General features: G+C 41.3%; 1 protein-coding gene across 6 annotated transcripts in view; it reads left to right on the forward strand.

Moving 5' to 3' along the window:
- BMPR1B (bone morphogenetic protein receptor type 1B) overlaps positions 1 to 24422 on the forward strand; it is a 353771-nt gene that overhangs the window by 300976 nt on the left and 28373 nt on the right. For 5 of the 6 annotated variants that reach the window (XM_048846945.2, XM_048846946.2, XM_075127534.1 and 2 more), the window contains one exon: positions 17876 to 18035. In XM_048846945.2, coding sequence (XP_048702902.1) covers positions 17876 to 18035 — 160 coding nt within the window. Of the gene's footprint in view, positions 1 to 5059; positions 5147 to 17875; positions 18036 to 24422 lie in introns of those variants that run through there. The other variant, XM_075127536.1, reaches the window with a different exon arrangement.

Raw genomic sequence — 24422 nt, forward strand, 5'->3', positions numbered from 1 at the left:
CTGACTCCGTGGGTGCTTCGGGGCTGGAGCACCCACAGAAAAAAAAGGGTGCTCAGCACCCACCAGCGGACCCCACCAATCAACTCCTCCCCCACCCTCCCAGTGCCTCCCGCCCACCACGGATCAGCTGTTCAGTGGAAGGGAGGGGGCAGAACAAGGGCGGGGCACACTCGTGGGAGGGGGCAGAATGAGGTGGGAAGAGGCAGGGCAGGGTGGAGCCTTGGGGGAAGGGGTGGAGTGGGGGTTGGGCCTGGGGCAGAGCGGAGGTTAATCACCCCGGGAAAATGAGAAAGTTGGCGCATGTGGGTGGTTTGCTTACAGATCTGATGCTGATGTTGCTTTGTAATATTTTTGTTTCTTGCCCTGCCCCAAATATCTCAAATTCAAATTCAGAGTCATAATGTCAGCTGATGTAATTTAACATAACTCTATTGACAGGACTTAAGGATCTGACCCCTTATGCTTTTGTTCTAAGTTGCTGAGAACCTGGAAACTGGTCCTATACATTGTAATAAAGAGGAAACCAGAGTTCAATGCTTTAAAGAAATGTATTTGCAGAAAATTATTTTGCAGCTGCTCAAGTGATATAGACAACTCTAAATCCAATTATTTAAGGCCCAAATTGTGAAAAATCATATATCAGGAAATTTACAATGCAGTGGAATTACTTTTGCCATAAATATATTATCATGATGAATACCTTAGAAATGTGTATAATGATGGTAACCTTAGCTTTAAAGTTTAATGTGTTGATGTCAATGCATTACTTTGCAGTGATAAGGACTTTTCTGTATTAGCAGTGGCTAAACCCTTAATGGTGACTTTGGATAAGTCCCATATGTCTGAATGCTAATCCAAACTTAAGTTCTGAAGCTTTCCTATTCAGTTCCCAGTAACCACCTTGGTTCTTTCTTGTAAGATTCACCGCTGTACCCTAAGCCTCCTCTGTGCATGCTCAAAGGTTCAGTGTCTTCCAGGAACATCCCTCTAGTCTTTGTCACATCACGTTCCCAAGGAATCCACCTTCTGTAAGGCCTGGCAATGTGTCTTCTACTTTTAAAGATCCGTATTTGTGTCCATCTGTCTCTTTCTCAGACGTACAAGACCTCTACTTTCATTTCTCTTAGCATATGGAGTGCTTTTGGTGTTTATAACCTCACAGATTGCATTGTACACCAGTGTCAATGAAAACTGAAAGTGGGGAGACACCAGAAGTTCAGTCTAGAGAAAGATGCTTCCAGCAAGTGGAGAGCTCTGTCCCTGAAAGGGGAAAAAGTTGGAGGTAGTACTGCGTGGTGAGTAGACAGTCTTGAAGCTGGGAGTTGGGAGGTAATTGGATGGAAGGAGAAAAGAGGCAACTCTGGGAAGGACTTGGATGGGGAGTGAGTAAATGTGAAGATCTGTGATGGGAGACTGCAGTGAGGTAGTTAAATCCAATGTTGAAGTTCCCGGGGGGGTCTCTAACTTAATCCCATATTTTAAAAAAAAGTTTGAATTCAGTTCAGAAAAAGGTTTGATGTTCAGTACAGTTATGATAAGAGAGAGTTGTCTCATCCCTGGTGAGCATAACTCTGAAATGTTATGAGGTTTTGTTAGTGTACGTGTGCCCTGAGCATTGGACGGGCAAATTTTTATGCAATCAAAATAAGTGAAGTGACAGTAGAGGGAGGATCACTGAAACCTAAGGAGAGCTAAATAAATATCACTGTACACTTTTACCTGTTGATTTTATTTATTACACTGCTGTAGTTTTGGATGTGGCCTGTGAAGCGTTATTAACCTTGTGCCTGTTATCAAATCAATAGATGACTAACTGCAGGAGGACTGATCATGTGAGGTGCTGAGTAAACTCAGCTCTCATTCAAGTAAATGAGAGTTGAGAGTGCTCTGTACTTCACAGGAGGTGCTCAGCATCTTGAAGGATTGGCCCCAGCACACTAGATTTGTTAGGCACCTTGATTCTGTCTTTTCTTCCAGGTTGATACTTTCCTGGAAAAACTAGTTTAGGACAGGGTACTGGCAAACACTGGTGTAAACCAGGAAACTGGGAAAAATAAAATTCTGATTAGAATATACTAATGAAAATTGCTGAAAAGTATTTTGCAATTTCAGAATGTTTGCGCAGTAATATGATCTATTTAATTTGAATTAAAGGAAGTTAAAATAAAACAAAAAAGAGCCTCAAACTAAAGTGATGTGCTGTTGCCTGGGCTACTTCAAACTGAAACGTCTGAATCTGGGGGTTCCCCTTCTTTTGTTTAGCAATGCAAATTACAGGTTGGTGCTGCAGACAAAGAAGGGGGATTCCCAGATTCAGACGTTTAAGTTTCTGTGTGAGGTAAACTGCCAGACTAATTGTCCAGTCCAGTACTCCGTCTCTTGATCTGGCTGGCTAGAATGCAACTTCTGCAAATGACCTTAGTGAGTCGTGACTCAAGGCAAAAGATTTCAGCATGAGCAAAGGTGGAAGACCCCTTGACTTAACTCATGGCTATGTTGAGAAAGTTCATGAAGATGGTAGAGAGAGCCTTCGACGCAGAAATTGCAAAGAAAAAGTAAATGGGAAGGCAAGACCATATGAGGAAACACTTTGCAAAATGCAGTGGAAAGAACAGAGGCGTGCCAGAACCACTGACTTTGGCTAAACCTGTGCAAGTATTAGAATCAGACTGAGGATGAAAGTGCTGATAATACTGCATTGATATTGCCATGTACATCAAAGAAAGCCTGATCCAGGTCAGCCAAAGACAATGAGGAGGAAGTATCACGGTTTTTCAACCTAAAATTTTGGTTCTGGGTTATGGTCTTTAGTTGAGAGTGATGCATTTGCTCTTGGGAAAACTAGCAACTTTGTAACATTCATTTCATAAAGGAAATAAGCCTAAAATGTTTCTTTGGAAAGGCTCCCCTGGGTAACCGATGGGAGCAATACATTTTCTGAATGTGTAGATGTTTATTGTTTTAATTATTGTGCTTCAAGGTTGGAATTAGATTAGATACTGAGGAGCAGAAATCAAAGTGTCATTTTGGGGAGTATAACAATTAAGTGCAAAGTGCTGTAAGCAATTTGCTGTGGGTGAAGTGTCAGATGTTCTCAGATGAATATCATCAAGAAAAATGTTGATTACTTGAAGCAGCCATACAGTTATAGTCTAGTTTGCGGTGATACAAGCTATTTATTGGATATAAGAGATGCAGTACATAAATGATCTTTCAGTGTAAATCTGTTTCCAGGCATAGTTGCTCGAGGATTAGAACTTTTTTTTCCCCCCAACTAAATGATTTCTAGGACTTACTGTGAAGAATATTAAGCTGTAATTTTGTCATAAAGCTTTGTAAACTACTAATATATGTCGCAGGTCGGGGGACTATATGCAGTGATTTATAGGTGCAGAGCCAGGGAAACCCTATTTCCCCTTGTTTTTTTCTACCCCCCCCCCCCCCGACGTTCTGGTTAAACTTGGATTTATGCTGGAAATGGCCCACCTTGATTATCATGCACATTGTAGGGAGAGTGGTCACTTTGGATGAGCTATTACCAGCAGGAGAGTGAGTTTGTGTGTGTATGGGGGTGGGGGGGGGTGAGAAAACCTGTATTTGTGCTGGAAATGGCCCACCTTGATTATCATGCACATTGTAGGGAGAGTGGTTGCTTTGGATAAGCTATTACCAGCAGGAGAGTGAGTTTTTGTGTGTGTGTGTTTTTTTGGGAAAAAATAGGGGGTGGGGTGGGGGGGGTGAGAAAACCTGTATTTGTGCTGGAAATGGCCCACCTTGATTTTCATACACATTGTGAGGAGAGTGGTCACTTTGGATAAGCTATTTCCAGCAGGAGAGTGAGTTTGTGTGTGTGGTTTTTGGAGGGGGGTGGGGGGGTGAGAAAACTTGGATTTGTGCTGGAAATGGCCCACCTTGAGCATCATACACATTTTAAAGAGAGTGGTCGCTTTGGATGGGCTATTACCAGCAGGAGAGTGAGTTTGTGTGTGGGGGGGGGCGGAGGGTGAGAAAACCTGGATTTGTGCTGGAAATGGCCCAACTTGATGATCACTTTAGATAAGCTATTACCAGCAGGAGAGTGGGGTGGGAGGAGGTATTGTTTCATGGTCTCTGTGTTTATAATGTCTTCTGCAGTTTCCACGGTATGCATCCGATGAAGTGAGCTGTAGCTCACGAAAGCTTATGCTCAAATAAATTGGTTAGTCTCTAAGGTGCCACAAGTACTCCTTTTCTTTTTGCGAATACAGACTAACACGGCTGTTACTCTGAAACCTCTCCTAAACTAGTGTCTCTTCCTTGGCTCTAATTAGTCTGTACTTTCCAGCAAGGAGCTATATCTTCCTCTGCACTATGTCTTTTTTCTGCAGGTAGCCTTGTCATTTGCTAACTATATTGTGGTGTATTGTATGTCTTAGTTCACAACCTGAAGGCCTGTTTTGTGGCTGTTCCCATTCTAGGAATTTCACAGCTAAATCACTGATTGTATGCCGCACCATTAAATAAACCATATTGTTTTCAACTTGCATTTTTAATATTACCCAAAAAGTAAATAAAAGAGAAATTGAAGAAAGCTTGATGCCTTGTGATTGTGGGGTTTTTTACTGGAAAATCTATGGTGTTAAATACTGTGAGAGATAGACCAGGGAATTATGGTATATATCGCATGTAGTTTAGCAGCGTGAAAAGAGGCACTGCAAAGAGCTGTAGAGAGAGAGTGGAACGACAGTAGAGCTTTTCACACGCACACATCAGAGGCAGCTTGTAACCATCTGGAAATGGTAATGAATACTGTATTGGTCAGAAACCTTTTTTTTTTTTAAAAAAATTCCGGGGTTTTCTTTTTCTTTCACCTTTTTTACTGTCATATGCTATATGTTCTGAGGATAGCTTTGTGCTTGGCTGGAATAATAGTGCTTGCTAGCTTACAATCAAAGAGCATACTGAGAAAAACAGCTGAGCTGTATTAGGCAATCACCACTGGGACTACATTTCTTCACTGCTGAATAACACATCACAGGGGCAGGATTAGCCCAGCGTATGGTGCTGTGTTTTGTTAGTGGAACCCCCGAGCAGCTCTGTGTCTCCTCACCTGACTCTCATCCAGGGGGAATCTGGCATTGATATAACAAGCATACGGAAATTGAATGTAAGTGAAAGGGTCAGCTTTTTCTCTTACAAAGCTCTTTTTTTTTTAAAAAAAGAATGGTTTCAGCTGAATTCTAAAGAAGTTTTCAGAGTTTGGCCGCTTTTTGAAAAAAGGAAAGAAGTTCAGTGGTTTTAGACAAAAGGTAAACATGGGAACAAACATGACAAAAGGTCAAACATGATTAGAGAATGCAGCTTAGTTTAAGTGGCATGTAGATGCAGAGCTATCCCATGGGGCAAAGGGTAGACAGGTACTTATTATACATGTGTTCTTACAACTTTCTCTGTAGTTCCTCTGTGAACTTTCCTAACGAGAATTATATCATTAAGATCTTAAATATTTTAAATGCAGACTCTTTGCAGAATCAAAATCTGTTAGTTCTATGGTGAAGTACTTCTGAGAATTCAAATGACCTTCATTTTGAATTTTAGTGTATTGCCTTCGAATATATGTCACACCACTAAGAAACAAACAAGGTTATCCATCCACGCTTTCATTAGCACTATATATGAAAAGGGAGTGAGATCAATTTAAACAAAGAATATTGTAAAAATTCCAGAAAGTTATGCCTTTCACATTCTGGTACAGAAGAGTCCAGGTGAGAGAGATTTTTAAAGAACATCATAACTGGAACTCAGGCTGGCAAAAAAATGAAATATTTTTGTCTTTGTTCCTCAAAAACTTGCTTTTTCATTCATCTGTTTCTGTACATTTAAAAGCCTTTCTAACATGAAAGGATTTATTAATAGTAATTATTAGCTGTTGCAATGCCATGGTAGTTTGTATTTTGTTGATGCTTTACAGTGTTTGGAATTGTTATATTTAGCCATAGTAACAGGTGAATTTAACAATGGATTCTCTTTTAAAGGAACATTATCATTATAATGTATGTGAGGAGAAAGGGATATGTCTGGAAAATAAAATAAATATTAAATGTTACCTAACGCGTTTCATAATAATACTATACATTATTTAAACCTTAGATAATTCTGCAATTTTATTTATTTTTTCTCCCTGTAAGCTGTTTTTATTTTATATTTCTGTTTGGCTGGATAATGAAAATAGACCAGTCTTATAACTTTTGTTTATGATCTTTTTTAAGTAGCAGTACTAATTATAGGAAACTATTACTCAAAACTTACAAATTGCTTTTTGTCTATAAGCCTCAAAGTCCTTATAAAGATTAAGTAAGGCTTCTTTATTCCAATGTTCCAGATATGGAAACTGAGGGACAGAGTGCTCTTAGTTAGCCAGTGAGTCAGTGGCAGAGATGAGGTGAACACATATCTCCTGACTTTCGATTAAGTGTTTTAATCAATGAAATCAGTGAGGCTGATCTGCGTGTGCTATGCACACCTTGACTCTGATATTCTGCTCTCTTGCAATATGTGTGAGGACGCAAGATGTGCACAGGACACTGATAACAAATGTTATTTCATAACATTTCAAAGTATGACTCTTAGTCGGAATTGATTAAAACCAAAGTGAAAAAGACCAGGCTATTTTAATGTTTTAAATGAAGTGAGAGACTGATTGATATCCGTGAAAGATCTGCTCACGTAAATACAGCAGAATGGGGAGTGAACGTGAACTTAGACCATTCAGACCTAACTTTTGCTGCATGGTCCTATAATTTTCTATTGCACAAAGTCAAGCAGGCCTCTATCGAGATTTGTAGAGTTTCATTGTGTCTAGGCTGATTTTTGGTTAGAAGTTTTGAATCCCTGCGTAACTTGCTTCCTTTTTCTTAACATCAGGGGGCGAAAATGCTGCTTATTGTACACCTCAAAAGACTTGCTTGCATTAGTTTAAAAAAAAATCTGGGAAGCAGACAGCTGAAACAGTGTCTTCCTCTGAATAAAGCCAGAACCCCAAACCATGGCAGTCTGCCAGAAGAGCCAGTTGATTCCTTGATGTTATTGTCAGAAGATGCAGGGCTGTGAATGTGCTTCCACTCCAGCATAGCCGAACTGAACAGATGCACTATGGTTTTCAAACACAGAAATGCTTTTAGGCTGCTCGAATACTTCTAGCAAATTATACCCCTGCTGTCTGTGGTCAAAATTGATTATAGTTGTTTCATGTGTGCAATTAATTTTGGTGTGTAATAGAGCAGCTTTCCCCAGAGTTGAAGCATGATGTGGGGCAGCTTTCTGTCAAACGGAGTAAGTCAGTGACACTTGCTCTTGAATTCACCCATCTTTTCATCCAGAGATATGTTTTGTACCTCAGCCCTCACTGACTACTTAACGATTGTTTTCCTTGCTTGCTGTTTCCACACATTCAGTTCAGAGGATGGTTATAATAGGAGGTAAGAGAATGAGACTTTTATTGCATGTCAAAAAGCAGCATCCCTGTTCAGCATGTGTGTGGTTAGCCCAACAGGAACTGTAGTCAGTTCAATTCACTCCCTCTTTTGGCAGCTAAACAGTACACTAATTTAGACGGTTAGTTATTCAGTTACTTAAAACACTGACTTGCTAGTTGGTCTAGTGACTTGGCAGGGTGGCATTTGCCTCCGAGAAGTTAAAATTTTTGCAAATGGTTGAGCAGCTAATTCAGCAGCATATGGACATTTCAGCGCGTCACTGAAGTCCATGAGATTTTGGGGCGTTGGGTATCACTTTCCCACCAAATAACTCATCACGCTGTGTTGCTGTTCCCTGGAGAGATGAACTGATCCACCCACCCAACTCACTCACAGCTGTGTACGCTGACAGCTTAAGTCGGTATAAGTTATGTCGCTAGGGGTGTGAGTAAGCCGCCCCCCCCCCGCCCCGCGTGTGAGAGAAGTTAAACCGAGCTAAGGGCCGGTGTGGACAGTGCTGCTCCTGCCGACACAGCTACCGCCGCTCGTGCGGCCTGGAGTAATTAAGTCGAGGGGAGAGCTCTCTCCCGTCAGCTCCGAGTGTCTGCACTCGTAGCACTACAGAGGCACAGCTGCATCCGTGCAGCTGCCTCCCCATAAGCTCTGTCGTTTACCCGTAGCCTCAGTCACCGAGGGAAGGGGCAGTGAGAGTTCTGGCGAATAGGGATTGTGGAAAGACTCAGGATGAATTAATCAGAAAATGTCCTGTACGTTTACAGCGTCAAGCGTATGTGTATAATCACTTGCGTGCACAGAGGACACAATTTGTGTCAACTAAGGTATTTAAATTCTGCATGCATGAATTTCGCAGCTGGCTTGGGATTCATTTGAAAATATGTCCTTAGGTGAAGTGAGATGAAACAACTCATGTAATGGAACTGAAAAAGAAACGTATCAAATATAAGTCTGGTTCAAAAAGGCCTTGTTACTCTGCGATGTGGTCTGAACTGATACTGTATTTTAGTTCTAACCATGAACAGCTAAAACAAAATTAGTTGAAAGGGCAGTGACACTTACGAATAATGTCAGTGCAGTGTTTTGTAAGCTTGGCACATGCGTGTCGTCATTATATTTTAATACGCAGCTATAGTCTCTGCTTTTTTGGGGGGGAAATCCAGTTAATATTTTGCTTTTGTAGTTAGTATTTTCTCCTGAATGAGATGTCCTGGATCACTTTTTAATTGGAATCGGGAAGAGGAACTATGATGATTTATCAGTTTTATGGAACAAGAGCAGAGGTTCAAGGTCCTGTATTACTTTTGCTCTCAAATGTCATTGTCTTAACGCCTTTGCCAATTGGTATATCATCATCTGAAATGATAATCAGTGAAATGCTGTGATGTGCTCGTTGCAATCTTTGATGTTTCCTTAAGATCAAATATCAAAGCATAGTTTAGTAGCAAGAGCATCGGGTTGCATTGTTTCTTGTCTATATTTTCTTTGCTTGCTGGCGTTCAGAACAGTTTTCAGGACTCTGCTTGCAGTGATATTTATTTAATCTGGAGATAGTGGCATTCGAAATTTGCTGTATGACCCTGGCAACACATTGGGAAAGGCATCAGGAGTTGCAGCTTGAAAATAGAAATAACTACAGCTTTTTCTTCAAGTGATGGTCTCTAGGCTATTCTACTGTGGGTACACATGTGCTGCATGCTACTGAGATCGGAAGCAGTGCCCATAGGTCTGTGCCTGTGCCCTTCTCCTCCTCTTGCTCGGAACTGAGGGTGTAAGGGGCATGCAGGCCAACTGTGTCTCCAGTTCCTTTCTAGTGCCCGTAGTCTGAGACGGTGGCTTTCCATGTCTGCAGCATTTTCTACCTTCTTCAACATTTTACGTGTAAATAATTGTGAATAGTCCCCTTTTTGCTACTTTTTAGATAGTTTTAGATAGTTTCTTAGTATTTAGCTAGTCAGGATAAGTTTAGGGCTTGAGGGTCCGTCCCCTCACCCCATACAGAGTGACTAGTGTGCTCAAGATGCTGGGATCCAGGAACTCTGTCTCCTGTACCCTGGCCTTCCTGGTCAGCAACAACTACCAAAAGTATCTCTATTGCCTCAGGGAAACTAACATCTGCTCTAAGTACAACATTTGTTGATCCTTTGCTAGCAGAACTCACCAAGCCCATGACTATAGGCTCCAAAGATTTCTTGTGGATGGTGCCCCATTCTGACTCGGTTGGGCAGACACTCCTGTACGATGGACAGAGGCACCGAGAAGCATGCTTCCGAGCACAGTGACTTTTGATTCTGGGGATGATCGGAGTAGAGCTGAAGAGTCCTCCACACGGGAACATTGAGAGGGTAGAAAACATTTTCATCAGAGATGAGAGAAACCCCCGTCCTGGTCCACCTCCAAGAAAAAGACCTCTTCCCTCACACCATCAAAGTCAGGTGAGACTCTTCACCCTGGAACACGAGGCTCATGAGCACATAAGGGGCATGGTACCAATCCTCCAGCTCCGAAAAGCAAAAGTACTCCAAGACCAACACCATCTGCACAAGTGGGACCATTCACGGCACCAACAAAAGAAGAGCACCAAGTGCTTCCTACATCAGTGGTATTGGCGCACTGCAATAAAGAATCATCAAGATAGAGAACTCTAACCAAGCCAGTTCCACTGCTATGAAAGGACAGAACCTCCGCACCTCGCCATGGCTGGGTAGAAATACATTGCCACTGAGGGTATCCTCCTCCTCCCAGATCTGTAGTCTGCCATCCTCTTTGATCCAGTCCTCACAAGAGAGATCATAACACCCCCAGTCCAGGGAGGATGTGAAAGAGAGTTACTTTCCAGTATTTTCCACTAGCCATGGCATCACAAGATTCATGATACCAATGGCACTGCCCATGGAATTGGAACCAACTTTTCCCTCCTTGGATGGATCTGACATTGGTGAGAGAGTATCACCATCTCTGCCAAGGCAGGAGGTTTGCCCAGATAGAGGATCCAGAGTCTGTTGGGTTCTCTCCCATTTTTATAAGACAACATACCCCTCTTGGAACCAATGGAACCCTGTGTTCAACCATTACTCAGCCTCTGTGACTAGCATTACTGGGGACCTTGGTACCTGTAGATGTGTTATCCTGAGTTGGTACAATCCCAGTGAGTAGAGGAACCCCCTCAGGAACAAATGGATGAGGAGAACAGACAGATAGTTCTGATGAGGCTGTCCTCTTCATCCCCTGATGAGCGGTTGTATGGCCTTGCCTTCTCTGCAAGTGTTTGCAAGTAATTCCAAAACCTGTTAAGAAAGATCGCTGACACATGGAGAAAGTGCAAGAGACACTCCAAATTCCTCAGCATTCTGTGGAGTGTCACTCCCCATTAATGAAACCATCTTAGAATTGTCCAAGGTGGTCTGGCATGCCCCAGCCAGATGCACTCCCACCCCAAAAAGGGATAGAAAAGAAATACTTTGTTCCAGCCACAGGATCAGAATTTATTTATACACCTTGTCCCAAACTCCTTAATAGTCAAACAGTCACTGAAAGAAGATAGCAACATCCACCCCTTCTGATAAGGAAGGTAAACATTTGGATCTGTTTGGAATATTTTTACTTCAACCAGCCTGCGGGGCCTCATAGCAAATTGTCAGAGTATTAATGTCTAAATACAATTTTGTTAATTATTCCATATTCATGGAATTCACTGACAGTCTCCTGCAGGAGGATAGAGCGTAGTTCCAAGCACTTATTGAGGAAGGTGAATTGGTTGCTAGATCATCCCTCCAACCTTCAATGGATGGAGATAACACGGAAACCTGATGGATGGTGAAGACTATTGGCATGCCTACATTTTATGGCATGCCTATAAAAATACAGTTATTGCTTCCGCCCTCCGGATTCCCCAGGGAAGTCCAACATACTGTGCTCCCTTCAAATCCTCCAGTCAGTTCCGTGTGAAGTTGAATGATTCGTTACGCTCATTGAAGGACTCAAGGACAACCCTCCGCTCACTGGAGATCTATAACCAAGCACCAATCTGACCTTTCAGTCCTCATCCTCAGAGGAACCTGCACAACACCTTCAAAAGACGAGTCTGGGCATTTAAATTTGTAACTCTGCTTAAAAGCCATAGACTTCACAGAGATGCTGGTTTTCTGCCTCATGGCAATAATTTGTAACAAACCTTGGTGCCTACTTAACCCTCCTTTGTCCTATAACTGAAGAGGTGTTAAATGCCACTTCATCTTAAGTGATTTCATAGAATATCAGGGTTGGAAGGGACCCCTGAAGGTCATCTAGTCCAACCCCCCGCTCGAAGCAGGACCAATTCCCAGTTAAATCATCCCAGCCAGGGCTTTGTCAAGCCTGACCTTAAAAACCTCTAAGGAAGGAGATTCTACCACCTCCCTAGGTAACGCATTCCAGTGTTTCACCACCCTCTTAGTGAAAAAGTTTTTCCTAATATCCAATCTAAACCTCCCCCACTGCAACTTGAGACCATTACTCCTCGTTCTGTCATCTGCTACCATTGAGAACAGTCTAGAGCCATCCTCTTTGGAACCCCCTTTCAGGTAGTTGAAAGCAGCTATCAAATCCCCCCTCATTCTTCTCTTCTGCAGGCTAAACAATCCCAGCTCCCTCAGCCTCTCCTCATAAGTCATGTGTTCTAGACCCCTAATCATTTTTGTTGCCCTTCGCTGGACTCTCTCCAATTTATCCACATCCTTCTTGTAGTGTGGGGCCCAAAACTGGACACAGTACTCCAGATCAGGCCTCACCAATGTCGAATAGAGGGGAACGATCACGTCTCTCGATCTGCTCGCTATGCCCCTACTTATACATCCCAAAATGCCATTGGCCTTCTTGGCAACAAGGGCACACTGCTGACTCATATCCAGCTTCTCGTCCACTGTCACCCCTATGTCCTTTTCCGCAGAACTGCTGCCTAGCCATTCGGTCCCTAGTCTGTAGCGGTGCATTGGGTTCTTCCATCCTAAGTGCAGGACCCTGCACTTATCCTTATTGAACCTCATCAGATTTCTTTTGGCCCAATCCTCCAATTTGTCTAGGTCCTTCTGTATCCTATCCCTCCCCTCCAGCGTATCTACCACTCCTCCCAGTTTAGTATCATCCGCAAATTTGCTGAGAGTGCAATCCACACCATCCTCCAGATCATTTATGAAGATATTGAACAAAACCGGCCCAGGACCGACCCTTGGGGCACTCCACTTGATACCGGCTGCCAACTAGACATGGAGCCATTGATCACTACCCGTTGAGCCCGACAATCTAGCCAGCTTTCTACCCACCTTATAGTGCATTCATCCAGCCCATACTTCCTTAACTTGCTGACAAGAATACTGTGGGAGACCGTGTCAAAAGCTTTGCTAAAGTCAAGAAACAATACATCCACTGCTTTCCCTTCATCCACAGAACCAGTAATCTCATCATAAAAGGCGATTAGATTAGTCAGGCATGACCTTCCCTTGGTGAATCCATGCTGGCTGTTCCTGATCACTTTCCTCTCATGCAAGTGCATCAGGACTGATTCTTTGAGGACCTGCTCCATGATTTTTCCAGGGACTGAGGTGAGGCTGACTGGCCTGTAGTTCCCAGGATCCTCCTTCTTTCCTATAACGTGTGTAAATATCTTTTGATTAACGATCTGTCCCACCTTGTATTTAGCTGTAACACTCTGGTTACCTTCTCCAGATTTGAGGAAGAGCTCTGTGCAGCTCGAAAGCCTGTCCCTTCCACCCACAGAAGCTGGGCCAATAAAAAGATATTAACTCACCCCCCTTATCTGTCTCATATCCTGGGACCAACACAGCTACAGCATCACAAACGATATTTGTGTCATGACTTTTTTTGATAAAATATGATCTATGCAAAGAGAGAGAAATCCAGAATTGATGACTTCAGAAGGAATTTTGCCTGAGTAAGGACTGCAAGAACTTGTGAACAGCACAGCCAATAAGCCTAGGAAACAAAATGTCATACAACATAATCCCAAACATATTTCCATTGACAATCCAACATACCAATATTCCATCAGCTGTATACCAAATTAAATTAATTGTCAAGTAAAATGCATTACAACCTTAAGTTTGGTCTTCGTAATACTGTATCATGTTATTTGAAAAGGGAGGATTATTTTTCTTCTTACCAAATTTAATTTACTCAGTTTTTTAATCAAAATGTGTGGTACTTAACGTGACCTTTTTTCAGTTTTTTGGCAACCGTGAGTATCGGATGATGGAAGCCTGTTTGTCATTCTCTTTTTCTTCTTCAGTATATGATCATCACCAATAAAATCTCATCAGCAATACTGTGGCTTTTCTGTTACCTCTTTACTTTTATATGCAGTATATCAGGCTGTGCTGAGGCATACTTTATTACAACTTCCCTAAGAGCTGCATTGTCATAACTGATTATTTGCCCCCCCCGCCACCCCAAAAAAATCATGTGGAAATTCTTTTATCTGATGACTGACTGTAAAGAACAGTGAGTTAGCGGTTATCAATTTCCCTTTCCCATAAAACAGTCATTTCAGTGCTGTAATGTTGGTCTGTTCAGATGTAATCATTCTGCAGTGCATGCAGTATAGGTGTTATGTGATTTTTCATATTTTAATAAAAATAGACATTTTATAACAATGAAGCTGAAAAATAATTTAGTAAGTGAATGGGCAAGTGCAGGATTTAGAAAAGTTAGAAGTTGTGTGTTTTATTTCTTGAGACCTTAATTAATTCATTAGGTTTTAGGTCGTTGCTGGATTCACTGAGAGTAGCTGTTCTAGATCAGAATTGACTGATGTCACTCCGTATTGCTGTCTGCACATCAGTCTGCTGCCCAGTGGATTGTCTTCAAATATTTGTGAGGAAAGGAAAGACATCAGGTTGCATTTATAGTGAAGAAGGCATTTACTTGTGTCAAGGTTCCTTCCCCACTCTGAACTCTAGGGTACAGATGTGGGGACCTGCATGAAAACCTCCTAAGCTTACTTTTACCAGCTTAGGTTAAAACTTCCCCAAGGTACAAATTATTTTACCCTTTGCCCTTGGATTTCCACTGCCACCACCAAACTTTATCTGGGTTCCTAAAAAAAACGGAGTTTGGACATATCTTTCCCCCCAAAATCCTCCCAACCCTTGCACCCCACTTCCTGGGGAAGGTTTGGTAAAAATCCTCACCAATTTGCATAGGTGACCACAGACCCAAACTCTTGGATCTTAGAACAGTGAAAAAGCATTCAGTTTCCTTACAAGAAGACTTTTAATAGAAGTAAAAAAAATCATCTCTGTAAAATCAGGATGGTAAATACCTTACAGGGTAATTAGATTAAAAACATAGAGAATCCCTCTAGGCAAAACCTTAAATTACAAAAAAGACACACAGACAGGAATATTCATTCTATTCAGCACAGCTATTTTCTCAGCCAATTAAAGAAATCATAATCTAACACATACCTAGCTAGATTACTTACTAAGTTCTAAGACTCCATTCCTGTTCTGTCCCCGGCAAAAGCATCATACAGACAGACACAGACCCTTTTTTTTTTTGATCCCTCCTCCCAGCTTTTGAAAGTATCTTGTCTCTTCATTGGTCATTTTGGTCAGATGCCAGCGAGGTTACCTTTAGCTTCTTAACCCTTTACAGATGAGAGGATTTTTCCTCTGGCCAGGAGGAATTTTAAAGGGGTTTACCCTTCCCTTTATATTATGACAACTTGTCTAAATTTGATAGCTTCAGAGATATCTATGATATTTAATTGTTCCAGACCCCTTATTTATGTTCGACTTAGAACATTACCATTTTGTAATTTTCACCATAGAAAAGCTCTGGCTGGCTAGTAGATACATCCAGAAAATGTCATGGTTGATTAAATCAGAGCCTAGTGTTTTCACTCAGTATTACTCTTAATATTTTTCTTTAGATTTCCTGCCCCATGAGCCAGATGTCTGAAAATATTTGACTGGAACATTGTAAAAGTTGATTCCTTATCCACAAATAACAATGAAATATAGTCACAAAACCTGCTTTGTGACTGCTTGTTGAAAGAGGACTTAGTTTAAAAATGTGTGTTCCAGTGACCCACAAAGGGAACATTTATTCGTGTTAATTTGTTGGATGTAGGCTGGATCTACAAATATGATAACTACAAATGTAACTCTTTTAACGAAACAGAAGCAGATCATAATGCAAATATAATTTATCTTAATCTTAATTATACTTAATACTTAATCATAGCTATGGGAAAGTAGAGAATACATCAGATGCAGTGAATTCCTTGTGTAAATTGGTTTTAATTTCCGATTTTGCTAAGATTAAAAAAAAAAAAGCAGCTATGGGAGTCTGGGGAAGCCAGGTGTATTGTGCACCAAATGCAAATGTTTTATGTTATTGATGCTTCACAATGAGTTTTCGGTTTGACTTTCAGCAGGGCCGAATACTCAAAGCTCTCATGGGGTTCAGTGAGATGTGAGGGTGTTGAGCACCTTCCAAGATCAGGCCATTAATGTATATTCCATGTGTCTTTTAATGTACATTCTGTGGGGCTTTGTTTCTATTTCACATGCATTACATTGGTGGTTGAATTCAAATGTTTTTCATGATGGCGATAGTGTGATATTTTCTACCATACTCCGTGGAGGTGAAATTGGAATGGGAGGGCTATAATCTCCCCAAATCTAAGTTTTCTCTCTAGATCAGTGGTTTTTGGGCATTTCACCATCAGCTCATACTTTTATCAAAGCTTATGAGCTCAGAACCTTTTTTCCCAGTTTGCTGAAGACTATGTTCATTTATATCACCCATTAATGAATTAGGAGAACATTAAAGCTTGTACAGCAATCATAGTTGTTTTCTGGACAGGTTTCACTGAGATGGAAAAGCTAAGCTCTGTGTGCAGAGTTTATCCAGGTACAGAGGGATTGACCCAGTCTGAAACCTGAAAGCACCCAGAGTGTCCCATGAGGAGACTGGGCCTAACGGGGGTAAAGGTTGAGGGGGATAGCTCTATGGTTCCTGTCCCCCTAGCCTTTTACCCCTTCACCCTCTGCCATCTTATTCTATCCCTATCACCTCCTCCTCATTAAAGTCTGAGGCAGCTACTTTCTGTCACCCCTCCTCAGTTTTTTCTGCCCAGCAACTCCACACTGACTGGACACCAGTGGAGGGGGCAGAAGAGGAAAGCTCGTCTCCCTGTCCTGTCCTCAGTTGCATCACAGCTACCCGAGTGGTAAGGAATAGTCACTGCAGAGGAAACTATGCTCATTCCCTGCTGGAGGCGTGAGAAAAAGTGTTTGGTTGGATCTGGAGAAACAGACTGGGAATCAAAACTATGAAAATGCACATGGTTTTTAAAGATGGTAAATAAAAAAGTAAGACAAGAATGTGGGGGGTTTATCCAGATGCTGTCTAAACTCCGCAGGTTGAGAGAGTTGGCTGTAGTCTAGATGACACTTGAAAGAGATTACAGGCGGGGCAGGAGGGAGAAAATTAAAAGTAAGAAACTGCCAATGGTGGTTTTAATGCTGAGCTAATTGTTTTGTCCTTGAGACTGAAATTCTAAGTCTGTTAGTTTTAAGAGCTGCGTGAGTAGTACTGAAAAAGAGACAATCCTTTGACCACCCCCAACCCCTCCAAAAAGACAGAGCCCTAAATCATGTCATGCTTGCTGGTTTGAGAAGGGATTAATAACCTCCGTAAGGCTTGGTATTGTTCATCCTAAAGTGCATTCATACTCTCTAGTTACTATATAAAAACTGGCACTTTCTTACATAATAGACAACACTGTGTATAATTAAAGGAATATTTCCTTGCTTTTGATGACAAAAATAAGTTGTTTTTAACATTTTTTTTAATTGAAGAGGCAACATAAATTTGGGAGAGGGAGCTGGATTCTATTCTATCCACTCACCGTCAATAAACTATAACTAAAATTACGGGACCAAACCTTGCTCTCTCTGTTGCAACTGTGCAATTCCACTGAAGATAATGGGGCTGTACAGGTACAACTGAGGCTTAAGTACGAAGACACCTTTGCAAAGGAGATTGCAATGGTGTAACCAATTACGGAATTTGTCTTTCAGAATCTGGTACTGATAATGATGGACCGAAAAGCAGAGGGGGAACGGTTTGAGTCTCAGCTCCCACTTGAGGATGTATGGATGGCTGTTAGAAAATGTATTCAATTAGCAAATTTGATATGGAATCATTGAGGCACAATAAACATAAAACCCTACAATTACATTTTAGAGTCATCTTTCAGCTTCCAACTGCACTTTAATCTCCAATACAAAACAAAGAACTGTGTAAAATTTTTGAGAGTAAGAACAAAAAATTGAGACTTGTTCAGAGTCTTGCACACCCCCCTCCCACCTGGAAACTTACATTTCTTCTTTCTTTTGTAGCCAATGGTCTAGACAAACCGTATTTGCGGAGTTCTGGACAGTTGAACTTGGAGAACAGAAAGGAAGATGGTGAGAGTACGGCACCTGCTCCTCCCCAGAAGCCACTGCAGTGTCACTGCAATCACCACTGTCCAGAGGACTCAGTCGACAGCACCTGCAGGTTGATGGGACAACTTGTATTTCAGATATTTTGGGGGGAAGGTTATGTACAATAATCAACATTTTAAAACTTGGGTGCTTCAAGTTAGGCACCCCAATCTGTTTAGGCACCTTTAATACCTTGGATCAGTGTACAATTAAATGGGAGTGGTGGGCACTCTATAAATCAGCCCATTTTTATATAGATGCCTAAAGATAACTTGATGCATTCAGGTTTGAAATTTTAGGCCAATACTTATCGTAATAATTTGCATATGAGACACAGTTGAATTATGAATAGGTTATCAAAAAGTACAAGCCATAGCTTATGTATGGATGGAGCAAACTGCTCTTCCCCTGTGCATAAAGACCAGCGTTAAAGAAATTGTGCTTCTCCTGGAGTAGTGTAAGGCATCGCCTCTTTGGAGGGTTAGTGGTTGTTAGTAGCTAAATAATGGCGCAATCTAGCCTGAGATGTATATGTGGTTAGCCTTTCTTGTAGCAACGTGAGGAGGAAATGCTGCTCTCAGATTGGTGTGGTGAATTTCAACTCTGTTGTTCTCTTTTCCCTGTATATGTGGAACTCTGAGTTCTGCTTCTGTAAGGAATGTGGAATACTGAAGATTTTGCAATTTAATGTTAAGTTCCTACAGCTTTTATGCTCTCATCCAAGTCCGGTGGAGTATTGGGTATGCAATAACTTTAGAACTGGGACATAGGTATATTACTGTGACTGGACATTCCAGTTGGGTATGCAGTTCTATCTGAGGAGGTTACAGGGAGTTTGATATTTTAATACTACTGGACTGCTTCTCAAGGCAAAGTGTTGTGAAAGAACAGGATGGAAGGAATCTCCAAGGTTGTTCAAGATGTTGGTAGAGATTTGGAGAGGGGTTTTTAAAAATAGTTGCTTCTCAGTTTGACACTATTCTGCACAGCCTGCAATTTCAAGACCTGTCAAGTTTAAAAGTGCCAAAGCTTTGATAAAAGCCTGGGATAGTATTTTTCTGTCCCACTTTCAGCTCCTCCTCCAGGTCCTCGCGCTCTGTCTAGAAGCAGCATTTAACCGCTATTGCATGGTATTTTGTTTTAAGGTTTAAAACTCCACACTTGGCTACCAGTTTGCAGGTTCTCTGCTGTGTGAATCAGCCATTTCCTGTTCATGTCTAAGGAGAGCCACTGTTTTTACACATGCCAGCTTTCACAGCAGAGGACTTATAAAGCAGTCGCTAAAAAGTTGCAGCTGATTAGAAAATAAGAAAACACAAAGGTGTCCGCTTTGGAAACGTTCAGTTGGCTGATGTAAGTCAGCATCCCCACGACCAAGAAACAGAACCTGCCACCAAGCTAACACCTCATTAGCAGTGTAATGTAAAGTTTCTGAGGGTTCGTCTATACTTAAAACGCTACAGTGGCAGCAGATGTGCTGCTTTCGCATTTCAGAGTAGGCACTACCTACGTTGACGGAAGGGGCTCTCCTGTCACGATAGGTAACCCACTTCCCTGAGAGGCAGCAGCTAGATCAACAAGAATTCTTCCATCGACCTAGCGCTGTCTACACGGGGACTTGGGTCGGCTTAACAATGCTGCTCTGGGGTGTGAATTTATTACACCCCTGAGCAACATAGTTAAACAGGCCTAATTTTCCAGTGTAGACCAGCCTACGGCGATATCTACATGTAAAGTGTTACAGTCGCAGCACTGCAGTCTAGACCCTCACTACAACAATAGACGGGGGTTCTCCTGTCCCTGTCGTTAATCTGCCTCGTCTCCGAGAGGCGGTTGCTAAGTCGATGGAAGAATCATTCCTTCTGTTGACCTAGCACTGTCTCCACCAGGGGTTAGGTCAGGGGTTCTCAAACTGGGGGTCGGGACCCCTCAGGGGGTCATGAGGTTATTACATGGGGGGTCGCGAGCTGTCAACCTCCACCCCAACCCCGCTTTGCCTCCAGCATTTATAGTGGTGTTAACTATATTAAAAGGTGTTTTTAATTTATAAGGGGGGGTCGCACTCAAAGGCTTGCTATGAGAAAGGGGTCACCAGGAAAAAGTTTGAGAACCACTGGGTTAGGTCATCATAGCTTCGTCTCTCAGCACAAATCCCACTCACAAACATCAGGATTTATTCAGAGTCCTTCCATGTCACACTTTTAAAACATATCCCTTTAGTTTTAAATCATAACGGGTAGCTGTTTTCAGCTATATGTACCAAAGGTAACCACTTACAAACAGTTAAAAAAAAGTAAAATGCCAGAATATGATGTCATTTCAGCCTAAATGAGAGGGGAATTTAATGGTAAATTTATGTTCTGTTAACATGATTCTCACATTGTTAAACATCCAGTCGCAAAATCATCCTTATTGAAGTCACACCTCTTTGGAGCTTTATTTCGTTTTAATTAGGGTGTCAGGTGTTTAGTTTAAGCTGGAATTTATCTCACAAAACCTTCTTCTCCGTCCAGCCCAGCACAACCCTTCTACCCCTAAAACGCTTTCATTTTCCCCCACCAGTTGCCCTTTCATATGTCATCTGAACACAGTATTCCTTGTTAATTTCACACTGAGCAGTGGCATAAAAGAAAAAATTGCGAAGCCAGTACCTGGACAATGGAAGTTTGTACCATATTTCTTAAACTACCTTTCTCTTTAAAGATACCCTATGATTTATCAGCAATAAAGTAAAAATATAATTCAAAGGGACCTCTTTCCAAATATAATATAAAAGGACTCTTTTCAAGGATGACGATTTAATATTTGTACACCTCCCATTATTGTAGTAGCTATGTCTGAGCTCCAGGTGACACTGATTTTCCTTATATTTGCAGAGTCCAGTTACTTTTTAATATTTTTTCTTTCTAAAGTCTTCCATACATAATTCAGAATTAAGGAAGAGAGATAAAATGGACCTCTGTATTGAGAAGAGTGCCCAGCCTCTGAAGTTGGGAAGGAGTGAGTGAGCGAGCGATATTAGAGAGACGAGAGGGGTGAGGTAATATCTCCTAGTGGACGAACTTCTGTTGGTGAAAGAGACACACTTGCAAGCTACACAGAGCTCTTCTTCAGATCTGGACGGAGGGATACTCAGGTGAAGGAGATAGAGCTGAGAGAGATTGCTAGGTCACCAGTCAGCTGACTCTGTTGTAACCAGTTCTCAAGAGATTTGGCCAAGCCTACCCTGCTAAACTGGGACTCCTTTTACTTTGGGACCCTCACACCGTAGAGCCTTTAATTTTCACCCTTCGCTGTAATCTGAATTTCTGTTTGCACATTGCAATGCCTTAAAACAATCAGGAACTTTCATTCTACTTCTCTATAAATGATGTTTCTCCTTATCAGAGTTCAAATGAAGGAGATGCCACTGTGTTTGTGTGATGTATAGGTGAACTTATTCTGGTAAAATCTTCTTACAGTAGTTGAGTTAATTATCTACACTCTGTCTCCCCTAATCACCAAAAGGGCTTCCTATCTTTTATGAAATCCATCTCAGTCTCTCAGCAACCCTATCAGTCTGCTAGGTCATTGGCTGCCTTCAGATCTTATGAGTTATGAGATTTCATTGTGCACAGAGTAGGAGCAGTGTATTCTAGGTCACCCCTAGCCCAACAATGCAAGTGAAATTTCATTAGACCAGCTGGCCAGAGCCCAGCAAAATTTCAGGCTTGAGACCCCTGTTGTTGGAACACTACCAAAGGCAGGGGACCTTTCACGGGTCAGGGAACCGATTTTCTGAAAGTTCAGTGAGAAAGCATTTCCAGGTGTATTCAAATTAAGACTCAGATATAGAGCACAGCCCTGTTGCGACTGCAGTGAGGTACAGTATTGAATTTCCTTCTGAAAAAAGCAACCTGCTTCTCTGCCAGGAAATGTTGGTCTGCTTTGACAGGTATTTAGTTGGGGTGGTATGACACTACTGACTGCCAACCAGCTGTACTGTTATCCATCTGGATGTTTGTATAAAAATGAGGACATCTTGTGGCCACTTAGAAACCCTTCCAGGATTGTATTTCTTATACTTTTTGCAGGGACTATGTCGGATGGGCAAGTCAGCATTCTAAAAGCAAGTGTCCATCAAATCCCTCAACTACCTGCTGCCTTCATAACAACTCTATAGTACTGTGAACAATGGGCAATTTTATAGCGCACATGTTCAGCAATACTTTAGCCCTACAGATAAGTTAAGAACACGCTTAATTATTTTCTCTTAAAGCTAGCATGATTTTAACAATTAAAAAAATAATTACTGTAATTTATAGCAACAGTGGTGGCCCTTTTAAACACCTACCAACTAAAATAAATGGCTACGGTTAGCTCATTATCTACAGTATTCCTCTCCTACTTGCCTATATTTACTGTAGGTAATACTTTTATTACTCTAAACTGTGGGGTTATCCAACTGCAAATATTGACTTAGTTATCTAAGGCAATTGGCAAATTTTCAAGGGTCACCTTTATATTATGTAGTTAACAAGTCATTTGGTCTTGAAAATGATTGTTTTGCACCTAGATTTCAGAGACAGGATAGGGTGCTTAGTTTCATGTTTGTCTTTGAGCTTCAACATGAATTCCCTAGAGTCTGATAGGTTTTCAAGGCTATGGGGTATTGTTTATCCTTGTTACCTTACATTATCACAAAAGATATGCAAACAGTGTCAATGTAACTGAGAGAGACAGTGGCTAAGCACACAGGTGTTTGGAAGACTGATTGATTAACAGGGACCTTTCTCAGGAAGAGGTGAAAGTATTTGTAAGAACTTCATATGTCTATACTTGTAAAGATTGTTAACTCATAACCTGTTGAAACTTTAACCCTCTTTCTGCTGTGGGGATTCAAAATAGGTTTTCAAAACAGAATTTCAAAGCTGCTTAGTTTCGAGACAAATTGAGCCTCATTTTAAAAATTGACACGATGCATTTGCACATGCAAAATGCATGAAGTTACTGCAGTCGTGCATACCCATAGGGTAGTTGCATACGAAAAAAAATTGGACTTCACTGGGCATGTACACAATGCAATCAAAGTAATCACATTCACTGATTAGGTGCATGGTCATATATACAATTTTCTATGCAAAGACATGTGCCTGCAGTTTTAAAAAGTCTGTCCCAGAGCTTTTGTCCGACTGCCGTGCAAAGCAAGTTCTATCTGGTTTCTCAGATATTTTACCTAATGGTCTGCGTTGGTTGTGTTTCTACACAGCTGTGTTTTAAAGCAGATAAAACACTTAGCTTTGGTTTATCAACCGTAATAGAGAATAAAATTGCTTTGCCAGGGGTTGTTTGTATGGGACGTGCGAGCAATTTTATTCTCATTTTGTTATCAGACTATGGAGGTGTGAGTATCTCTAATTTCAAATGTAGGGGGAGAGGACTTCAGCAGAAGGCTGAAATACCAAATTAAGGTCCTTTGTCTTTTGTCAGAAGTAGGGCTGTCGATTAATCTCAGTTAACTCAAGCGATTAACTAAAAAAAAAATCATGATTAACAGCAGTTTTAATTGAACTGTTAAGCAATAGACTACCAAGTGAAATTCATTAAATAGCTCGGATGTTTTTCTACATTTTCAAATATATTTATTTCAGTTACAACACAGAATACAAAGTGCACAGTACTCACTTTATATTATTATTTTTATTACAAATATTTGCACTGTAAAAATGATAAAAGAAATAGTCATACAAGTACTGTAGTGCAATCACTTTATCGAGAAAGTGCAACTTACAAATGTAGATTTTTTTTGGTTACAAAACTGCACTCAAAAAAAAAACAGTGTAAAACTTTAGCGCCTACAAGTCCACTCAGTCCTACTTCTTACTCAGCCAATTGCGAAGACAAACAAGTTTGTTTACATTTATGGGACATAATGCTGCCTGCTTATTATTTACAGTGTCTCCTGAAAGTGAGATCAGGCACTTTTCACATGGCACTTTTCGCATGGCACTTTTGTAGCCGGCTTTGCAAGGTATTTAGGTGCCAGATATGCTAAACATTTGTATGCCTCTTCGTGCTTCAACCACCCTTCCAGAGGACATGCTTCCATGCCGATGACGCTCGTTAAAAAAATGTGTTAATTAAATTTGTGACTGAACTCTTTGGGGGAGAATTGTATGTCCCCTGCTCCGTTTTACCCGCGTTCTGCCATATATTTCACATTACAGCAGTTTAAGAACACTTTCACTGCAGATTTGACAAAAGGCAAAGAAGATACCGATGTGAGATTTCTAAAGATAGCTACAGCACTTGACCCTAGATTTCAGAATGTGCCTTCCAAAATCTGAGAGGGACTAGGTGTGGAGCATGCTTTCAGAAGTCTTAAAAAAGCAACACTCCAATGTGGAAACTACAGAAACTGAACCACCAAAAACAAAAATCAACCTTCTGCTGGTGGCATCTGACGAAAACGAACATGCGT

This window comes from Caretta caretta, chromosome 4 (genome assembly GCF_965140235.1).
Source record: "Caretta caretta isolate rCarCar2 chromosome 4, rCarCar1.hap1, whole genome shotgun sequence".
In the NCBI taxonomy this organism is placed as follows: Eukaryota; Metazoa; Chordata; order Testudines; family Cheloniidae; genus Caretta; species Caretta caretta.